This window comes from Sciurus vulgaris, assembly GCF_902686455.1.
Source record: "Sciurus vulgaris genome assembly, chromosome: 3".
Lineage (NCBI taxonomy): Eukaryota > Metazoa > Chordata > Mammalia > Rodentia > Sciuridae > Sciurus > Sciurus vulgaris.
This window is the reverse complement of record NC_136463.1, coordinates 5,243,955-5,261,699: the sequence shown is the minus strand read 5'-3', so window position 1 is coordinate 5,261,699 and position 17,745 is coordinate 5,243,955. Positions and strand designations below refer to the sequence as shown.

General features: G+C 56.4%; 1 protein-coding gene across 1 annotated transcript in view; it reads right to left on the bottom strand.

The window, feature by feature from the left end:
- The window catches only part of QRICH2 (glutamine rich 2), a 30,892-nt gene that overhangs the window by 3,116 nt on the left and 10,031 nt on the right, over positions 1 to 17,745 (bottom strand). Inside the window, exons 5-18 of the mRNA XM_079135561.1 lie at positions 9,232 to 16,274; positions 8,541 to 8,626; positions 7,975 to 8,072; positions 7,397 to 7,511; positions 3,896 to 4,150; positions 3,252 to 3,374; positions 3,088 to 3,162; positions 2,767 to 2,931; positions 2,525 to 2,646; positions 1,966 to 2,031; positions 1,627 to 1,728; positions 1,047 to 1,247; positions 566 to 716; positions 67 to 154 (exon numbers count right to left, since the gene is read on the bottom strand). Coding sequence (XP_078991687.1) covers positions 67 to 154; positions 566 to 716; positions 1,047 to 1,247; positions 1,627 to 1,728; positions 1,966 to 2,031; positions 2,525 to 2,646; positions 2,767 to 2,931; positions 3,088 to 3,162; positions 3,252 to 3,374; positions 3,896 to 4,150; positions 7,397 to 7,511; positions 7,975 to 8,072; positions 8,541 to 8,626; positions 9,232 to 16,274 — 8,690 coding nt within the window. The remainder of the gene's footprint in view (positions 1 to 66; positions 155 to 565; positions 717 to 1,046; positions 1,248 to 1,626; positions 1,729 to 1,965; positions 2,032 to 2,524; positions 2,647 to 2,766; positions 2,932 to 3,087; positions 3,163 to 3,251; positions 3,375 to 3,895; positions 4,151 to 7,396; positions 7,512 to 7,974; positions 8,073 to 8,540; positions 8,627 to 9,231; positions 16,275 to 17,745) is intronic.

Genomic DNA, 17,745 nt, shown 5'->3' with positions numbered 1-17,745 from the left:
GAGATGGATGTCCCTTAGGACTCAAGCAAGGACCCTGAGGGACCTCTGGGCTACCTGCATACTCACTGTCTTTGTTCAGGATGCCTGGCAGTCTCGTATCCATCCGTCCCTTGTAAATATGTCCATCCAGGCCCAGGATATCCACCTCATCATGCTGTAGAGGTAGAATCCATTACCACTGCAGCACCTCGGTCTTTCCCTCTGCTCCTGCTTCTGGGAAGGCCTGGGGTGCAGATCACTATTCTGACTCCTGGTACCAAACAGTGCTTAAAACCCTCCCTGTGGACTGGGCTGCACCCGGGCAGTGACACGGTGGAAGTCAGTGGAACGTGGAAAGCACAAGGCTCTCAGGCCCTGTGGTGGTGGTGGTGGTGCCTGCTGGCACCTGCTGGAGTGGCATTCTTCCCAAGGCAGGATGCAGAGAAGGGGCTGAATTGGGTCTGGTTAAGAAACTGCCCCAAGGCAAGGGGGAGATGAGGTGACTTCTGATGGTTTTTCTAGAATGACTCGGAATCTGGGGCATGTCAGGGCCTTCCTCCTGGGGGCTCCCTGGTGGGGCCCAGACCTTCATGGCTAACTGGATCTCCTCAGGAGCATATAGGCCCTGGGACAGGTGCTGCTGGCGGCTGCGGCGGTAGGGGTAGGTGAGGGTGTGGCTTCCCCCGCAGCGCCGGGGCACAGTTGAGTAGGTGTAATCCACCATGGCATCTGGCACCCTGTGATACGGACGGCATGGAGTCACTGGGGGCCACCAGGAATGTGACCTAGAATACACCTATGGTGGGGCCAGCCAGAGAGACACAGGCAGCTCTCTTGAGGAGACCCTAGGAGTCAGGGCAGGGACAGGTGGGTGAGTGAGCACAGCAACCTCGAGGCCACCATACCCACACACAAGCACATGCACACACACCATACCACAGCACACACACATGTTCTCATACATACTCCCGCATGCCTTCCCCTTTACCACAGTGGGGTGAGGCATTTGCTCACATGGTTGTGGGTGGGCATAAGCCAAGCTCAGTCACCTGGACTCTGTCCCCTACCGTTTGTAGCATGGGGAGGTGAGGCCCTGGGCCTGCAGCAGCTCGTGGATCATCTGACTGCTGGCCTTCACAGAGCCTCCAAAGTGGATCTGTACCTTCTCGATGTCCATCAGCATCTTGGAGTGCATGGTGCGCAGGCGCCCTGCACTCCGCTCCACCAGTGACAGGTCACCCCGACAGAAGGTGCTGCCTAGCTTGGGGCTGTGGGGTGGAAGGAGGGTCAACCCGAGATGGACAGAGCCCCATACACTCCATTCCTGCACTTGGCTCTGGGCCTCTGTTCTGCAGGACCCTGTGTGGCAGAGCTAGCATCCTGAAAGACTTGAGGCCTGCAGGTTGCCTGGACAGCTTGACCCCAGGGCTGGAACCCTCTCCAAGGCACCCTGAGCCATACTTGGCAGGAAAGGTTTTCCCCAGAGGCTAAAGTATAGATGAGCCAAAGGGGAGAGAGTAGAAGGACTGGGAGTAGTTCAGAATGCCCTGGTGGCCCCCTTCTCACCTCTGGGCCTGTGCACCACCCCAGGGGCCCTCTGGAGCCTCTTCTGCCCCCCAGCCCTGCCCAGGGCCCCACTGCCCGTACTTGCGGCTCTGCTGGCGCACCTGCTCCAGCTCAAATATTGTGTAGGGACGGACAGACCGGTGTCCCTGCATGCCAGGACCCACAGGGATCACGGGGATCATTCTGGGCAGAGACACAGGTGGGGGCTCAGGGGGGGACATTCCATCACCCACCCACCACCACTCCCATATTCCGTCTGCCTAGAGGACCTTCCTAACCACCCCGGCTAGGCAGGCCTGAGAGGTCCCAGGACAGGAAGTAGGACAAGAGAGAGAAGGAAAAGATAAGAGGTGAGGTAGGCAGGCCTGTGCCCACCCCACCACGGTCACCAGCTGCCCTGGGCCAGGTGTGGGCACTCACTGTCCAGTCACAGGTGTCTCCAGGGGCCGGTCACATGAGAGGCAATGGAAATGAGCCAAGAGCTGCCTGTTGGGAATGAGATGCACGGAGGGTGAGAAGGCGGAGGGGTTGCCGCCCACAATCCAGGCCACCAGAGGTCTGGCAGGGTGGCCTTGCTTCCGAGAACTCGCCTGCTTCCACACATCCTGTACCTGCCATCCTAACTCAAGTCAGCGGGTTCCCAGGGCCCCAAGGATGTCCTTATAGACCTTGGGGCCCCTCTGGTGGCCAAGAATGGTAATCCTGGGCTTCAAGGCCACCACCACCCAGGTCCCAAGTAACTGTCTCAGCTGTGAGACCAAAGGCCCAGCACAGCATACCCCAGTCAGGGCGCCTTAGCACCTCCCAACCCCCTTCTCTGTGGTCATCTGATAGGGCCTGAGCTAGAAGACTTCTGGCTCTAAAGTTTGCCCCTCCAACTATGGGACATCCAGGGAAGACTCAGCTTGTCTTGGGTCCCCAGCCCAGCACCTACCCTCCCAGGCAGGGTACGCCACTTCCTTGCTGTCTCCGGCCTCACCTCCTCATGACAGCTGCCTCGTCTGCCTGGTAGAGTGGAGGGCGCTCTTTGAGCTGCTTCCGCAGCGATCTCCACCGATCCTCCAGCAGCTGCTTCACTGGGTCTAGCTCCAGGCGGTCCAGCTGGGGGTGGGCTCCAGGTGAGCCCAAGGCAGCAGATGGGGGTCAGCCCTGGGGAAGGTGGTGCAGGGCCCTGGCAGTGGAGGGCAGCCCCGCCTACCCTGCAGCCTCTCCTGCCCTCACCTTACTGTCCATCTCTACCAAAAGTTTGTCCAGCATCTTCTGCCAGTCTTGCTCCTGCCCACTCATCTTGGTCATCAGCTCCTGCATCATGTGGGTCAGCTGCTCTGTGGTGGCATCAAACTGGACACGGCTCACTTTGGCTGCTAGAGCACTCTTGTCTGCTTTCTGCATGAAGATAGGGGAGGCCCCACTTGGGAGAGAGCCATGACAGAGCCCATCCTCCCGATGTCAACCCCTGATGCACAGCATCATCCCCATCCCTCACCCATCCTGGCCAGCAAGACTACCCCAGGGCAGTGGCTCCTGGGGACCGGCGCTTACCACATCGATCCCCATCTCCAGGTGCTCCCGGTTGGCCTTTTCCTTCTGGAGTTTCTCTAGGCCCTGGTACAGCATCTGGAGGCCCAGAGAGTAAGAAATAAAGAGCCAGCAGCTGAGCGGCAGGGGTGGGGGGTGTGGGCCTCAGCCCTGCCCTAGCTGCTCACGTCGATGTCCTTCTGCTTCTGCTGATGGTCCTCGATGAGGTTGCTGGTGGTGATGTTGAGCTTCTCACAGTCGCCCTGCACCTGCAGGATGGCGCTCTGCACATGGCCCAGCAGCTCCTCGTCCTGCAGCACGGGGGACGGGGAAGGTGCTTTGAGGCTGCCAGGTGGCCCTGCACCACCTAACAGGTAAGCTCATTTCAGATCCATGCCCACTTTCCACAATGACATTCAGTTTCCCACCAACAGTTGTGTCCCCATCCAGACAAGGACAGTGATCCTCCACATCCTTATGGATTTGCCCCAAGGAAACTGGGAGTGATCAGCAGAGGTGGCTCAGGCTCAGGAGTGCAGGTGTGGCTATAGTCTCCCACCTTTCCTGAGCCAAATATAAATTCCTGAGTCCAGGAGCAGGACATGGGGTGGGGAATCAGGATGAAGTTGGGAAGACTGGCATGCCAGGGGAGTGGCTGCTCACATGTGCACACAGATGGCACTGCTCCACCCTTGAGCAGCCAGGACCACCCGTGGGCTAACACTGACCCTCAAGCCTGCAACCCTGCTCCCTGGGGAGTGCTGCCAACCGACACCTCTGCAGGGCCTCCAGGGCCTCCCCTGCCCCGGGAGGGAGGCCAGCAGAGACTCACCTGGCTCTGAAGCTTGGCCTTCTTGGAAGGCCGGGAGGCAGCCAGGTTGTTGACCATGTCCTGGAGCTGTTCATAGCGCTGCACCAGCATGCTGACCTGATGGCCCAGGTCCAGGCTGCAAGCTGGACAGGTGGCGTGGGGGTCAATCTGGCCAGGTGCCAGGGAAGTCAGAGGCTTGTGTGGGGTCATGCTCATGGACAGCAGGGTGGAGGAGGAGGACAGCATACTCTCGATGATTGTCCTGAGCTTGTCTAACTGGGTGTAGGAGAAACATGGGGGAAGGCAGAGACAGTCACAGCCATGTTCTGCTCAGACTACTAGTGCTAGTGTGATGCTTCCTGCCCTTTCCTGATAGAGGGCAGCCTTGCAGAGTGTACAGAGCTCAGCAGGTGCCCCCTTCTCTGTCCATCACCCAGTGAACAGGCTTTCCTTGGGGGCAGCCTGAATGCCAAATAAGACACTGGTAGCTGGGTGTGGTGGCCACATCTGTCATCCCAGGAACTCAGGAGTGGAAACAGGAAGATTGCAAGTTTGAGGCCAGGCTCAGCAACTTAGTGAGACCTGTCTTAAGATGAAATATTTTTTCAAAAGGGCTGGGAGTATAATGCAGTGGGTAGAGTGTCCCAGTTCAATCCCCAGTACCACCAAAAATAAAAATTCAATTGAATAAAGCACTTGAAGGGAGGTTTCCAGACCTTTCTCCAGTCTAGCTAAATCCTACTTTTTTTTTTTTTGCAGTGCTGGGGTTTGAACCGAGGGTCCTATGCTTGCAGGCACTCTACCAACTGAGCTATCTCCCCAGCCCTCTAGCTAAATCCTAAAGTGATGGACTTCACTAGCTGACCCATAGACACTCCTAGCCCTCTGATGGCAGCCAGGTTGCTTGGGGATGGGGATGCGAATGGTACACTTGCCTGTGCTGTGTCCAAGCATGTGCATACTAACAGTAAAGGGATGTGACGGTGCAGACAGTGCTTCAGGGGCCTCTCGGGGTCTGGGGGTGCAGGCCCCTTCCAGGGAGAGCTGCTTGGCCTGGCCCTGCTGCTTTCCTCTGTAGCCCTTGGTCCAGCTTGTCACTGCTAATGATTGGGCCTGGGCAGAGCACTGATTCAAGGGCAACCAACCTGGATTGACCAAAGGCCCACGACTTACTGCCTGACTCGAAAAGAGTGGGCAACAAAGTGGAAAAACTGCAGGGCTCAGGACAGCCGTTTGGGACCATGTGTAAGAGATAGACAAGTTGCTTGGGAGCAGAATGAAAGAGAGGTGGGGCGGCTGGGAGGAATGGGCGAGGAAAGGGACACATATGTGCAGAAAATCAGGCATAGGAAGACACCCCAAACTGCCTGCTGTGACCCGGATATCCCCTCTCCCCAGCTCCCTGTGCACACTCAGTGCATCTCCCTTTGCCTGAGCAAACAAGACTTGCAACTAGGGCCTTTGCTGAGGCCAGCACTATGTGGGCCACTGGAATGCACAAGGACAGGATCATTCTCAAAGAGAAAAGGAGCAGTCCCAGAAAAATGGGTATCTCAGTGAAGCCTTGAAGAACATAAAGCAGCTCTCTAGGTAAATAAGACCCAGAAGGACACTCCAGAACAAAGATGGCTTGAGAGAGCAGGACAGGGCTCAGAGACAGGTAGGAAGGCCGAGGGCCAGAGGCTGGACATGAGGAAGGTCTGCCTCCAGGGCAGTCTGCACAGGGAGCTGGGCCAACCAGGGGTGGCTTTTCTCCAAAGTGTGCCCCTGGGAGGTCCCTGCTGGTTGCCAAGCTCAGACACGAACTTTGGGCCAGCGGGTGACTTTGTACACTCTCAGCCCCACGTGGGATAGTTGGCTCAGTCTTGAATGGTAGACGCCACTGCACCAACAGCTGGGAAGAGAGAAAGTAACACGACTCAAGGCAGACGAGGGGTCCTGACCAGAATCCCTGGGCCCAGTGGCTTTTCCTAGTTGGTCTTCCCATGAGTGCTCAGAGGGCTGATCCCAGGTCTGAAAACCAACGACAGTATCATTCAAGATTCAAAGGTAGACATTTACCATGGAGAAAGTGAGGCTGGGGTGTAGCTCAGTGGAAGGGCTCTTGCCTGGCATGTGTGAGGCCCTGGGATCCATCCCCAGCACCACAAAAATGAAAAAAGAAAGTGAAAAGACAACCTACAGAGTAGAAGAAAATGTTTGCAAGTCATATATCAGGTAAGCCTGATATATCCAGAATATGTAAAGAACTCACAGAACTCAACAACAACTTGGTGTAAAAATGGACAGAGGATTGAGTAGACATTTGTATACCTTATCTCTCAAGAAGGCATACAGTAGTCAAAAAGCACACGAAAAGGTGCTCAGCATCAGTAGTCATCTGGGAAATGCAAATCAAACCCAAGATGAGATACCACTTCACACCCTCTAGGATGACTAGAATTAAAAGATAGAAAATAACAAGTGTTGGTGAGGACAGGGAGAAAGTGGAACCCTCTCAACATGGCTAGCAGGCATGTCAAATGGTGCAGCCACTTTGGAAAACAGACCCTCAAATGATTAAAGTTGTCCTATGACCCTGCAATTCCACTCATACGTGTGTATCCAAGAGAAGTGAGATCATATCCACATAAAAACTTGTACGTGAATGTTCAAAGCAGTGTTATTTCTAATTGCCAAAAGGTGGAAACCACTCAAATGTTCTTCACCTGATGAACAGGTAGGCAGTGGAATAGCCACTGAGTCATAAAGAGTCAAATACTGCTCCGAGCTACAGCACGGACAGACCTTGACACACCACTCAGGACAAGAAGCCAGATGCAAAAGACCACTTATTACAAGATTTTTTTTTTCTATGAAATGAATGTCCAGAAGAGGAAATTCCCAAAAGACAGAGAGCAGAGGAGTGGTCATCAGGGCCTGGGGATGGTGTGTGTGTCATGGGGTGCGGCGGAGAGAGATTGCCAACAGGATTAAAGCCTCTTTGGGCAGTGATGAAATGTCTTGGAATTGGATTGTGGTCATGGTTGCACAACTTGTGAGTGCATTACTAAATACCCAGTTCACTTTATTATTATTATTTGGGTACTGAAACCCAGGGGTGCCCCTCCACTATGCTACATTTTTTAAATTTTAAGACAGGGTCTTGCTAAATTTCTGAAGGTCTTCCTAAATTGCTGAAGCTGCCTTCCAACTTGTGATCCTCTTGCCTCAGCCTCCTGAGCCACAGGTATTATAGGCATGTGCTACTGTGCCCGACTACCTTGTTCAGATTTCATATGTGAATCATATAATGGAAAAGGGTAGGGAAAGCAGATGGGTGGGAGGTGCACGGGCTCCTCACATTGCCCTGGAATGCCCTTTCACCTGTGGCCCGAGTCGGTTCTGCTTTGGGAGGAGGCTGGATCCTAGACACAGTCACCTCCCTACACATGCTCAGGGGACCTGAAGGCTTGGTAGTGAGAGAGCTGTCTATAGCCAAGGGTGTTTTGTCCCTGGAGCCGAAGAGCACCAGTTCCTTACCTGGTCCTGCAGGTAAAGCGAGGCTTCCGAGACCGAGTTCTCCATGGCAGTCTTGCCTCTTTCCTGGCTCTCCCTCAGCTCAGCCAGCTCCTTCTCAATGTCAGCCACAGTGACTCTGTGATGCATGAGAGCCCACCTAGCTCCAGGGCCAGGCCAGAGAGACCCGAGCTCAGCAGCACAGAGCCTGGTCCCTGGGGCTGCAGGGGGATGAAGGAGGCCAGCTCGCTGCCCCTGACAGGCCCTGCTTCTGCCCCAGGAGCTGCCCAGTGTGTTGATCCAAGGTGTCTGGGCACTGGGACAGGGCCCTGCACAGAGGAGCTCTGAGGAACTGGAGCTGGATCTCCCCCCAGGACAGTGGGTGGAGCCTTGTGCCATCGAAGCCCTGCTTGTGAGCTGTTTTAGGAACCTGAGGGACTCCTGCCAGTTCCTTGAACTAGATCTGGCAACCTGAAGAGCAGGTATGATCCAGGTCAAAGAGAGCAGTCAAAGCAGGGCAGGAAGAAAAGGAGGGCTGCCACCACCTCCCGGCCTGGGAACACAGGACGCCAGGATGGGGGTGCACAGGGTGAGCGTCTCACCGGATGATGCCCAGCTGCAGGCCCAGCTGGCTAGCCTTCAGCTCCTTCCCCGCTTCCCGCTCACTGTCACCCTCCAGGAGCCTTTGTAGCTTGTTCAGCTGCAAACCCAATGGCAGGGGAAGGTCAGGCAGGCCTGGTCCCCCTTCCTGAATGTGCTCCTGCAGCCCACACGTGCTCCTCCTGTTCTCTAATCTTTACCCAGTCCTTCCTGACAAAAACCTAGGTCCCTTTTGGACATCCAGCCACCCATCGGCCTCCTGGATGCAGATAGCTGGCATTGAGAATTCTGAATTCCTAGCAGCCCCTTGCAATGACCTCTGTCCCCAGAAGTACCGAGTCTGCCACATATAATCAAAGGAGCTGAGGCCTGCTTAACTCAGCCCTATCTTAATAGCTTTGAGGTTCAGGAAATGAACACAGTAATACTTGGGGTGCACTTCCTACCTGATGGATGACAAAGGTTCAGTCAGACAACAGATCTGAGAAAGGACTGTGTCACCAGCAAGCACAAAGCACAAGTGCTCTGACCCCCCAGGAGGCAAAGAGGTTCCCCTGCCCTTACATACTTGGGCTCTTTCCTGCCGAACTTCTTTGGCCAAGGTCTTTATACTCTTCAGCTGTTCCTGCAGGTCAGGGGGTATGGTCTTTTGGACTAGGAAAACGGAGGCCTTATTGTTAGAGGGGTGAGGGGTTAGATTCCCGGTGGATTCCCACTCTGCATTTCCAACCCCAAACAAAATGAAGAACCCCAGAGAACACTGCCTTCCCTGGTGAGTGGGGGGAGGGGATGAGGAAGGAGGGAAGAGGATTTTCTTTCTCCCATAGAAAACCCGCTTAGTAGCCTAAAGGGCCAGGAGCCCTCTGACCCCAGGAGCCCTCTGACCCACTGCTGGGATCTTACTCCTCTCTGGAACCTAGACACAAGCAGGCAAGCTCTCTACTGTGCTACGCCCCACCCCGGCAGGTGTGGAGCTTGTCTTCTCTCCACCGACTCCGCTCCTGGCAGAGGGGCTGCATTCCTCCCGAGGCCCTGTCAGAACTGCTGGCCTAGCTCCAGCCTTTGCCCCACTTATTCACTTGGACCCTGAAGGCCTGTGGGGCCCAGAAAGTCTCAGAGGGGACACACTATACCTGGCATTGTGGCCAGGGGAAGGAAAGGATGCCATTGACTTAGAGTGAAAACAGCGGCCTCTCCCCAGCCCTCCACAGGGTACCCACCCACCAGCGCCAGCAGGCACTGTACCCCAGGGTACCCACCCATCAGCGCCAGCAGGTACTGTATCTTCTCCAAGTCAGTCTGGCCTGCTTTCTCCTCATCCAGATCCTTCATTCTCTCCTTTAGCTCCAGATAGAGGCTGATGATCTCGCCCATCAGACGAAATGTTTCCACGGCCATGGGGAAGCTGGGGGCCAATTTCTCCAGCGAGTCACGCCTCTCACTATGGACCTCACTCCTTTCCGAGTCTTCTTGACTCGCGAAAGAGGGAACATCTTGGACAGGGGCCATCTGGGCAGGATGCCCAGGTTGCTGTGAGTCACTTGTTCTGTTTGGATCCAAATATTCCTGATCATGTGGACCAACGCCAGGGTAACCTGGGCCACCAGAGTCAGAGACAGAGTATGCTCTACCTTGTTGAGCTGCACTTGGGTACACCTGGCCTTGCAGATCAGGTCCAGATGATACTGAGAGCTGTTGCTCTGGGGCTCGGCCCCGCTGGTCTGAGCCAGGATGTGTCAAGCCTTGCTGATAGGTTCCTGGTGATGCCAAACCTCGCCGGGGTAACAGTGATGACACCTGGCCTCGTGGCTCTCGGCCAGGAGGTCCCACGCCACGTGGATATGCGACAGGCTGAGCCAAACCACCAGGATAGACACCAGGTTGGAAAAATCCAGGGGGATAAGCATCAGGTTGGACCAAACCAGGAGGATGTTCTCTAGGTTGAGCTAAGCCAGACATGTATATGCCAGGCTGAACCAAGCCACGGGGCTCTGTACTAGGCTGTAACGAAACACGCTGACCCATTCCAGGCTGCCCTGTACCAAACTGACCTGCACCAAGCTGGGCAAAGCCACGCTGATCCACACCGTATGGCACAAAGCCACGCTGACCCATCCCAGGTTGCATGAAACCACGCTGAACCATACCAGGTGGTGCCAGGCCACGCTGACGCATGCCAGATGGCGCCAAGCCACGCTGACCCACACCAGGGGGTGCTACAGCACTCTGATCCATGCCAGATGGCACAAACCCACGCTGATCCATGCCAGGTGGCACCACAGCACCCTGATCCACACCAGGTAACACTAAAGCACCCTGATCCATGCCAGATGGCACAAAGCCACGCTGATCCATGCCAGAAGGCATGAAGCCACGCTGACCCATGCCAGGCGGGACCAAGTCCTGCTGATCCATGCCGGGTGCTACTACAGCACGCTGATCCACGCCAGATGGCACCAAGCCACGCTGATCCACACCAGATGGCACCAAGCCACGTTGATCCACACCAGATGTCACCAAGCCACGCTGATCCACACCAGGTGTCACCAAGCGACGCTGATCCACACCAGGTGGCACTAACCCACGCTGATCCAAGCCGGGTGCCACTACAGCATGCTGATCCATGCCAGGTGGCACCAAGCCACGCTGATCCAAGCCAGGTGCCACTACAGCATGCTGATCCACACCAGGTGGCACCAAGCCATGCTGATCCACACCAGATGGCACTAAGCTATGCAGATCCACACCAGGTGGCACCAAGCCACGCTGATCCAAGCCAGGTGCCACTACAGCATGCTGATCCACACCAGATGGCACCAAGCCACGCTGATCCACACCAGGTGGCACCAGGCCACGCTGATCCACTCCAGGTGGCACCAAGGCACGCTGATCCACTCCAGGTGGCACCAAGGCACGCTGATCCACTCCAGGTGGCACCAAGCCACGCTGATCCACGCCGGGTGTCACTACAGCATGCTGATCCACACCAGATGGCACCAAGCCACGCTGATCCACCCCAGGTGGCACCAAGCCACGCCGATCCACACCAGGTGGCACCAAGCCACGTGGATCCATGCCAGGTGGCACCAGGCCACGCTGATCCACGCCAGGTGTCACCAGGCCACGCTGATCCACGCCAGGTGTCACCAGGCCACGTGGATCCACGCCAGGTGTCACCAGGCCACGCTGATCCACGCCAGATGGCACCAGGCCACGCTGATCCACGCCAGATGGCACCAAGCCACGCTGATCCACACCAGGTGTCACCAGGCCACGCTGATCCACGCCAGGTGGCACCAGGCCATGCTGATCCACACCAGGTGTCATCGGACCACGCTGATCCACGCCAGGTGGCACCAAGCTAGGCTGATCCACGCTGGGTGCTACTATGCCACTCTGATCCACGCCAGGTGGCACCAGGCCACGCTGATCCACACCGGGTGGCACTAAGCCACGCTGATCCATGCCAGGTGTCACCAAGCCACGCTGATCCACTCCGGGTGGCACCACACCACGCTGATCTATGCCAGGTGGCACCAAGACACGCTGATCCACGCCAGGTGGCACCAAGCCACGCTGATCCACGCCAGGTGGCACCATGCCACGCTGATCCATGTCGGGTGACACTAAGCCACGCTGATCCATGCCAGGTGGCACCAAGCCACGCTGATCCACTCCGGGTGGCACCAAGCCACGCTGATCCACTCCGGGTGGCACCAAGCCACGCTGATCCACTCCGGGTGGCACCAATCCACGCTGATCCACACCGGGTGGCACTAAGCCACGCTGATCCATGCCAGGTGGCACCAAGCCATGCTGATCCACGCCAGGTGGCACCATACCACGCTGATCTACGCCAGGTGGCACCAAGTCACGCTGATCCATGCCAGGTGGCACCATGCCACGCTGATCCACTCCGGGTGACACTAAGCCATGCTGATCCACGCCAGGTGGCACCAAGCCACGCTGATCCACTCCGGGTGGCACCAAGCCACGCTGATCCACTCCGGGTGGCACCAAGCCACGCTGATCCACTCCGGGTGGCACCAATCCACGTTGATCCACACCGGGTGGCACCACGCCACGCTGATCGACGCCGGGTGGCACCACACCATGCTGATCCACACCGGGTGGCAACAGACCACGCTGATCCACTCCGGGTGGCACCAAGCCACGCTGATCCACTCCGGGTGGCACCAAGCCACGCTGATCCACTCCGGGTGGCACCAATCCACGTTGATCCACACCGGGTGGCACCACGCCACGCTGATCGACGCCGGGTGGCACCACACCATGCTGATCCACACCGGATGGCATCAGACCACGCTGATCCACTCCGGGTGGCACTAAGCCATACTGATCCACACCAGGTGGCACCACACCACGCTGATCCACTCCAGGTGGCACTAAGCCACGCTGATCCACACCGGGTGGCACCACGCCACGTTGATCCACGCCAGGTGGCACTAAGCCACGCTGATCCACACCGGGTGGCACCACGCCACGCTGATCCACGCCAGGTGGCACTAAGCCACGCTGATCCACACCGGGTGGCACCACGCCACGCTGATCCACTCCGGGTGGCACTAAGCCACGCTGATCCACACCGGGTGGCACCAGACCATGCTGATCCACTCCGGGTGGCACCACACCACGCTGATCCATGCCTGGTGGCACCAAGCCACTCTGATCCACTCCAGGTGGCACCACGCCACGCTGATCCACTCCAGGTGGCACTAAGCCACGCTGATCCACACCGGGTGGCACGCCACGCTGATCCACTCCAAGTGGCACTAAGCCACGCTGATCCACACCGGGTGGCACCACGCCACGCTGATCCACTCCGGATGGCACTAAGCCACGCTGATCCACGCCGGGTGGCACCACGCCATGCTGATCCATGCCAGGTGGCACTAAGCCACGCTGATCCACACCGGGTGGCACCACGCCACGCTGATCCACGCCAGGTGGCACTAAGCCACGCTGATCCACTCCAGGTGGCACCAGACCACGCTGATCCACACCGGGTGGCACCACGCCACGCTGATCCACACCAGGTGGCACTAAGCCACGCTGATCCACACCGGGTGACACCACGCCACGCTGATCCACGCCAGGTGGCACTAAGCCACGCTGATCCACTCCAGGTGGCACCACGCCACGCTGATCCACACCGGGTGTCACTAAGCCACTCTGATCCACTCCAGGTGTCACCAGACCACGCTGATCCACTCCGGGTGGCACCACACCACGCTGATCCATGCCGGGTGTCACCAAGCCACGCTGATCCACTCCAGGTGGCACCACGCCACGCTGATCCACACCGGGTGTCACTAAGCCACTCTGATCCACTCCAGGTGTCACCAGACCACGCTGATCCACGCCGGGTGGCACCACACCACGCTGATCCATGCCAGGTGTCACCAAGCCACGCTGATCCACTCCGGGTGGCACCACACCACGCTGATCCACACCAGGTGGCACCAAGCCACGCTGATCCACACCAGGTGGCACGACGCCACGCTGATCCACTCCGGGTGGCACCACACCACGCTGATCCACACCGGGTGGCACCAAGCCACGCTGATCCACACCAGGTGGCACGACGCCACGCTGATCCACTCCGGGTGGCACCACACCACGTTGATCCACGCCGGGTGGCACCAAGCCACGCTGATCCACACCAAGTGGCACCACGCCACGCTGATCCACGCCTTGTGGCACCACACCACGCTGATCCACTCCGGGTGGCACCAAGCCACGCTGATCCACTCTGGGTGTCACCAAGCCACGCTGATCCACTCCGGGTGGCACCACGCCACGCTGATCCACTCCAGGTGGCACCACGCCACGCTGATCCACACCGGGTGTCACCAAGCCACGCTGATCCACTCCGGGTGGCACCACGCCACGCTGATCCACTCCGGGTGTCACCAAGCCACGCTGATCCACTCCGGGTGGCACCACGCCACGCTGATCCACTCCGGGTGGCACCACGCCACGCTGATCCACACCTGGTGTCACCAAGCCACGCTGATCCACTCTAGGTGTCACCAAGCCACGCTGATCCACACTGGGTGGCACCAAGCCACGCTGATCCACGCCTGGTGGCACCACGCCACGCTGATCCACTCTGGGTGGCACCAAGCCACGCCGATCCATGCCAGGGGGCACCAAGCCACGCTGATCCACACCAGGTGACTCTACAGCATGTTGATCCATGCCAGATGGGACCAAGTCACCCTGATCCATGCCAGGCAGCATCATGCCACGCTGATCCATGCTAGGTGGCACCATGCCACGCTGATCCACTCCAGATGGCACTGTGCCACGCTGATACAAGCTAGGCGGCACCATGCCACGTTGGTACACACTGGGTGGCACTGTGCCACGCTGAGCCACACCCGGTGGCATCATGCCATGCTGATCCATGCCAGATGCCACCAAGCCAGGCTGATCCACACCGAGTGGCACCAAGCCAGGCTGATCCACGCCCAGTGGCACCAAGCCAGACTCACCCACACCAGGTGGCACCAAACCAGGCTGCCCCATGCTGGGTGGCACCAAACCAGGCTGTCCCACGCCGGGTGGCACCACACCACGCTGACCCACGCCAGGTGGCAACACGCCACGCTGACCCATGCTGGGTGGCACCACGCCACGCTGGCCAACACCGGGTGGCACCACGCCACGCTGGCCAACACCGGGTGGCACCACGCCACGCTGACCCATGCCTGGTGGCACCACACCACTCTGACTCATACCAGGTTGCACCAAATCATGCTGAACTGCACCAGGTGATATCAAACCATACTGATCCACTCCAGGCTGCACCAAACCTTGCTGATCTATGCCAGGCTGGGCCAGACCATACTGATCTGCACCAGGCTGTACCAAACCACGCTGACCTATACCAGGTTGGACTAAGCCACGTTGTGCCATACCAGGTTGCACCAACCCAGGTAGAGGTGCACCAGGCTGCACCCAATCACTAGGCAGTGCCCCAAGTTGTGCCAGACCATACTGATCCATTCCAGGATGGACCAACCCCTGCTGATCTGTGTCACGTTGCACCAAACCATGCTGATCTGCACCAGGTGGCACCAGATCGTGTGGATATGCACCAGGTTGGACAAAGCCAGGCTGAGTTGTGCCAGGAGGTACTAAACTAGGCCTGTGTGGACCAGGGTGGACCAAACTACGCTGACTTATGCCAGGTCGCACCAAACCTTGTCGGTCTGTCCCAGGTGGTACCAAAATACTTTGATCTGCACCAGGCTGCACAAAACCAGGCCGATCTCTGCCAGGCTGGATAAAATCATGCTGCTCTGTGCCAGATTGTATGAAGCCAGGTACTTCCAAAGTGGGCTGTCCCAAACCTTGTTGATCTCCAACAACGGGCATCAAACCAGGTGATATCAAAGCGTGCTGATCTGTAAGAGGTAAAAGCAATCCCTGTTGGTCCACGCCAGGCAGTACCCGTTGTTGCTGATCCATGCCAAGGAGTCCCATATCACGCTCATGTGTGCCAGGCTGTTCCACACTACGTTGATCTGTGCCAGGAAGTATCGTGCCATATGGATAGGTTCTGAGTGGAACCATACCAAGTTGGTCTGTACGTGGTAGTCCCAATCTTTCTTGATCCCTGCCAGGTACTAAAGGTGGCACCACACCACGCTGATCCATGCCAAGTGGTGCCACACCCTGATAGTATATTTCGGGTGGCAGCTCACCAAGCTGACTCCCACCGAGAGGCACCACACCATGTGGATAAGTGCTAGGATATGGAAATTCAAATTGCTCTGGTCTTGTTCTTTGCTGACCTGGCCATTCATAGACTTCATCTTGGCCAATACGCACCCCACGACGCTGATCTGGATATGCATAATGCTGATCTCTGGCTAAGGGCAAGTCCTGTTGAGATAGGCCAGGGCGTGCCTCTCGCTCGTCTCTTCTTGGACGGGTTGTGGTGGGCGTCTCTCTACCTTTGCGGCGCTCTGACTCTGCTCTCAACTGGGATGTAGACTGGCGGGGTTTTGGCATGCCGGCTTCATCACGAACCCTCCCCAAAAATCTAGTAGTAGAGGAACCCCTGCTTCGATCTCTGAGGGAGACACCTTCAGAGGGGTGTCCACTGGATTCTGATGACTGATCCAGGCCACCAGTGGAATCCCGAGTCTGGTCAGGACTTGGATGTTTGACGGAGACCGAACTTGGAGCTTGATCACTCAGTGTTAAAGAAGACGGCCCTTTGCGCTTAGGAAGGCCCACTTGTTCTGAGCCCTGGATGAAGAGGAAGAAGGAAATCAATTACTACAAGTCAAACATACTGCGAGAGTCAAAAGAAAGGAGATCTGGGATAACTAACTATGGTTAAAGCCCTTATTGAGAAAAACTATCTGGTCCTAAAAGCTAAGTTAGACATAAAGACTTTTAACATTCTTAAAGGTCATCAGATTTTTGAGACTCTGCCCACATGCAACATGCCAATTCCCTTCAAAAAAGATGGGGAAGCTGCAAATACCAGCGATTCCCCAGGTTCTGAGTCATAAATAAAAGAAGTCATTTGTTAAATTTAAAATCTAAAGTCTGCCCATTATATTTTGAGACAGGGGCTTGCTAAACTGCTGATAGTAGAGGCATACACTGGAGATGAGCAAACCAAAATGAAAAGCATCCAAGCCTTGGGTCAGAACTCCATAGACAGGGATTTCCTCTAGGGACTCACAGGGAGTGCCAGGAGAAGTGTACAAAGACGGAGCCTGCAGTGCTGCTCCTGGGGTAGATACAAATCCTCGGAGCAGACCCAAACGGTGGCGTACTATGAACCCACTCAAAGTTAATGATGGGCTGTTTCCATTTTCAGCCAAGATGGAGACAGAGACTGGATTTACCCTCTCATCTGTAACAACCAAAACCTAACAGCTATGAAATAGAGGTTTTCCAAACATGGCTACCAGGTAATGAAGAAAGAAAATTCATGGGAGAATGGAGAAATAGTGTGTTTCCAGGCTACAGTGCAGAGAGGGGGAACTGGCGCGGAGCCTGGAGGGTTCCTGGAGTCGAGGAGATGGAGCTGAGCATTAAGGGAGACTGAGGCCACTCCAGTCCAAAGGACAGAATAGCAGCAGAAGGGAGATACAGAAGGTCCCTTCCCGAAACCAGCACAGAAATGATCAGCACATACATGTGAGGAGAGCAGCAGCCTGGGAAACAACCAACCTTGCACAGCTAGAGGGAGCAGGACCCAGACTATGGGACCAGGCACGATGCCTGCTTTCACCAGCCAGTTTGGAAAAACTCATCCTTCATGGGGCCCTGGGCAGTGTTCTCAACAAAGTGTTGCCTCCGAGGTGGAGAAGAGTCAGCCCAAGACTGAACACTGCTACGGACCCACCTCACAAATCTAGAAGCAAGAGCTGAGAGGATCAAATGGTTTTCAAATAAGTGTATCATGGTGGTGGACCGTAAAAAGATTCCGCATCCAGGGAAGAAAAATTCACAATGACTGGCAAGCAATCAAAGATGACCAGGCATGTAAAGAGACAGAAAAACATGACCCTTAGCAGGGAGATGACTTAGTTGATTGAAACCACACTAACACTGACCCAGGTGTTAGAATTAACAGGAAAGGACATTAAAACAATTATTATGGCTATTATTTCTTATGTTCAAAAAGGTAAGTACAGACATGAAGTTTATTTATTCTTTTTGGTGGTACTGGTGATTGAATCCAGGGCCTCACACATGTTATACAAGTGCTCTGCCACTGA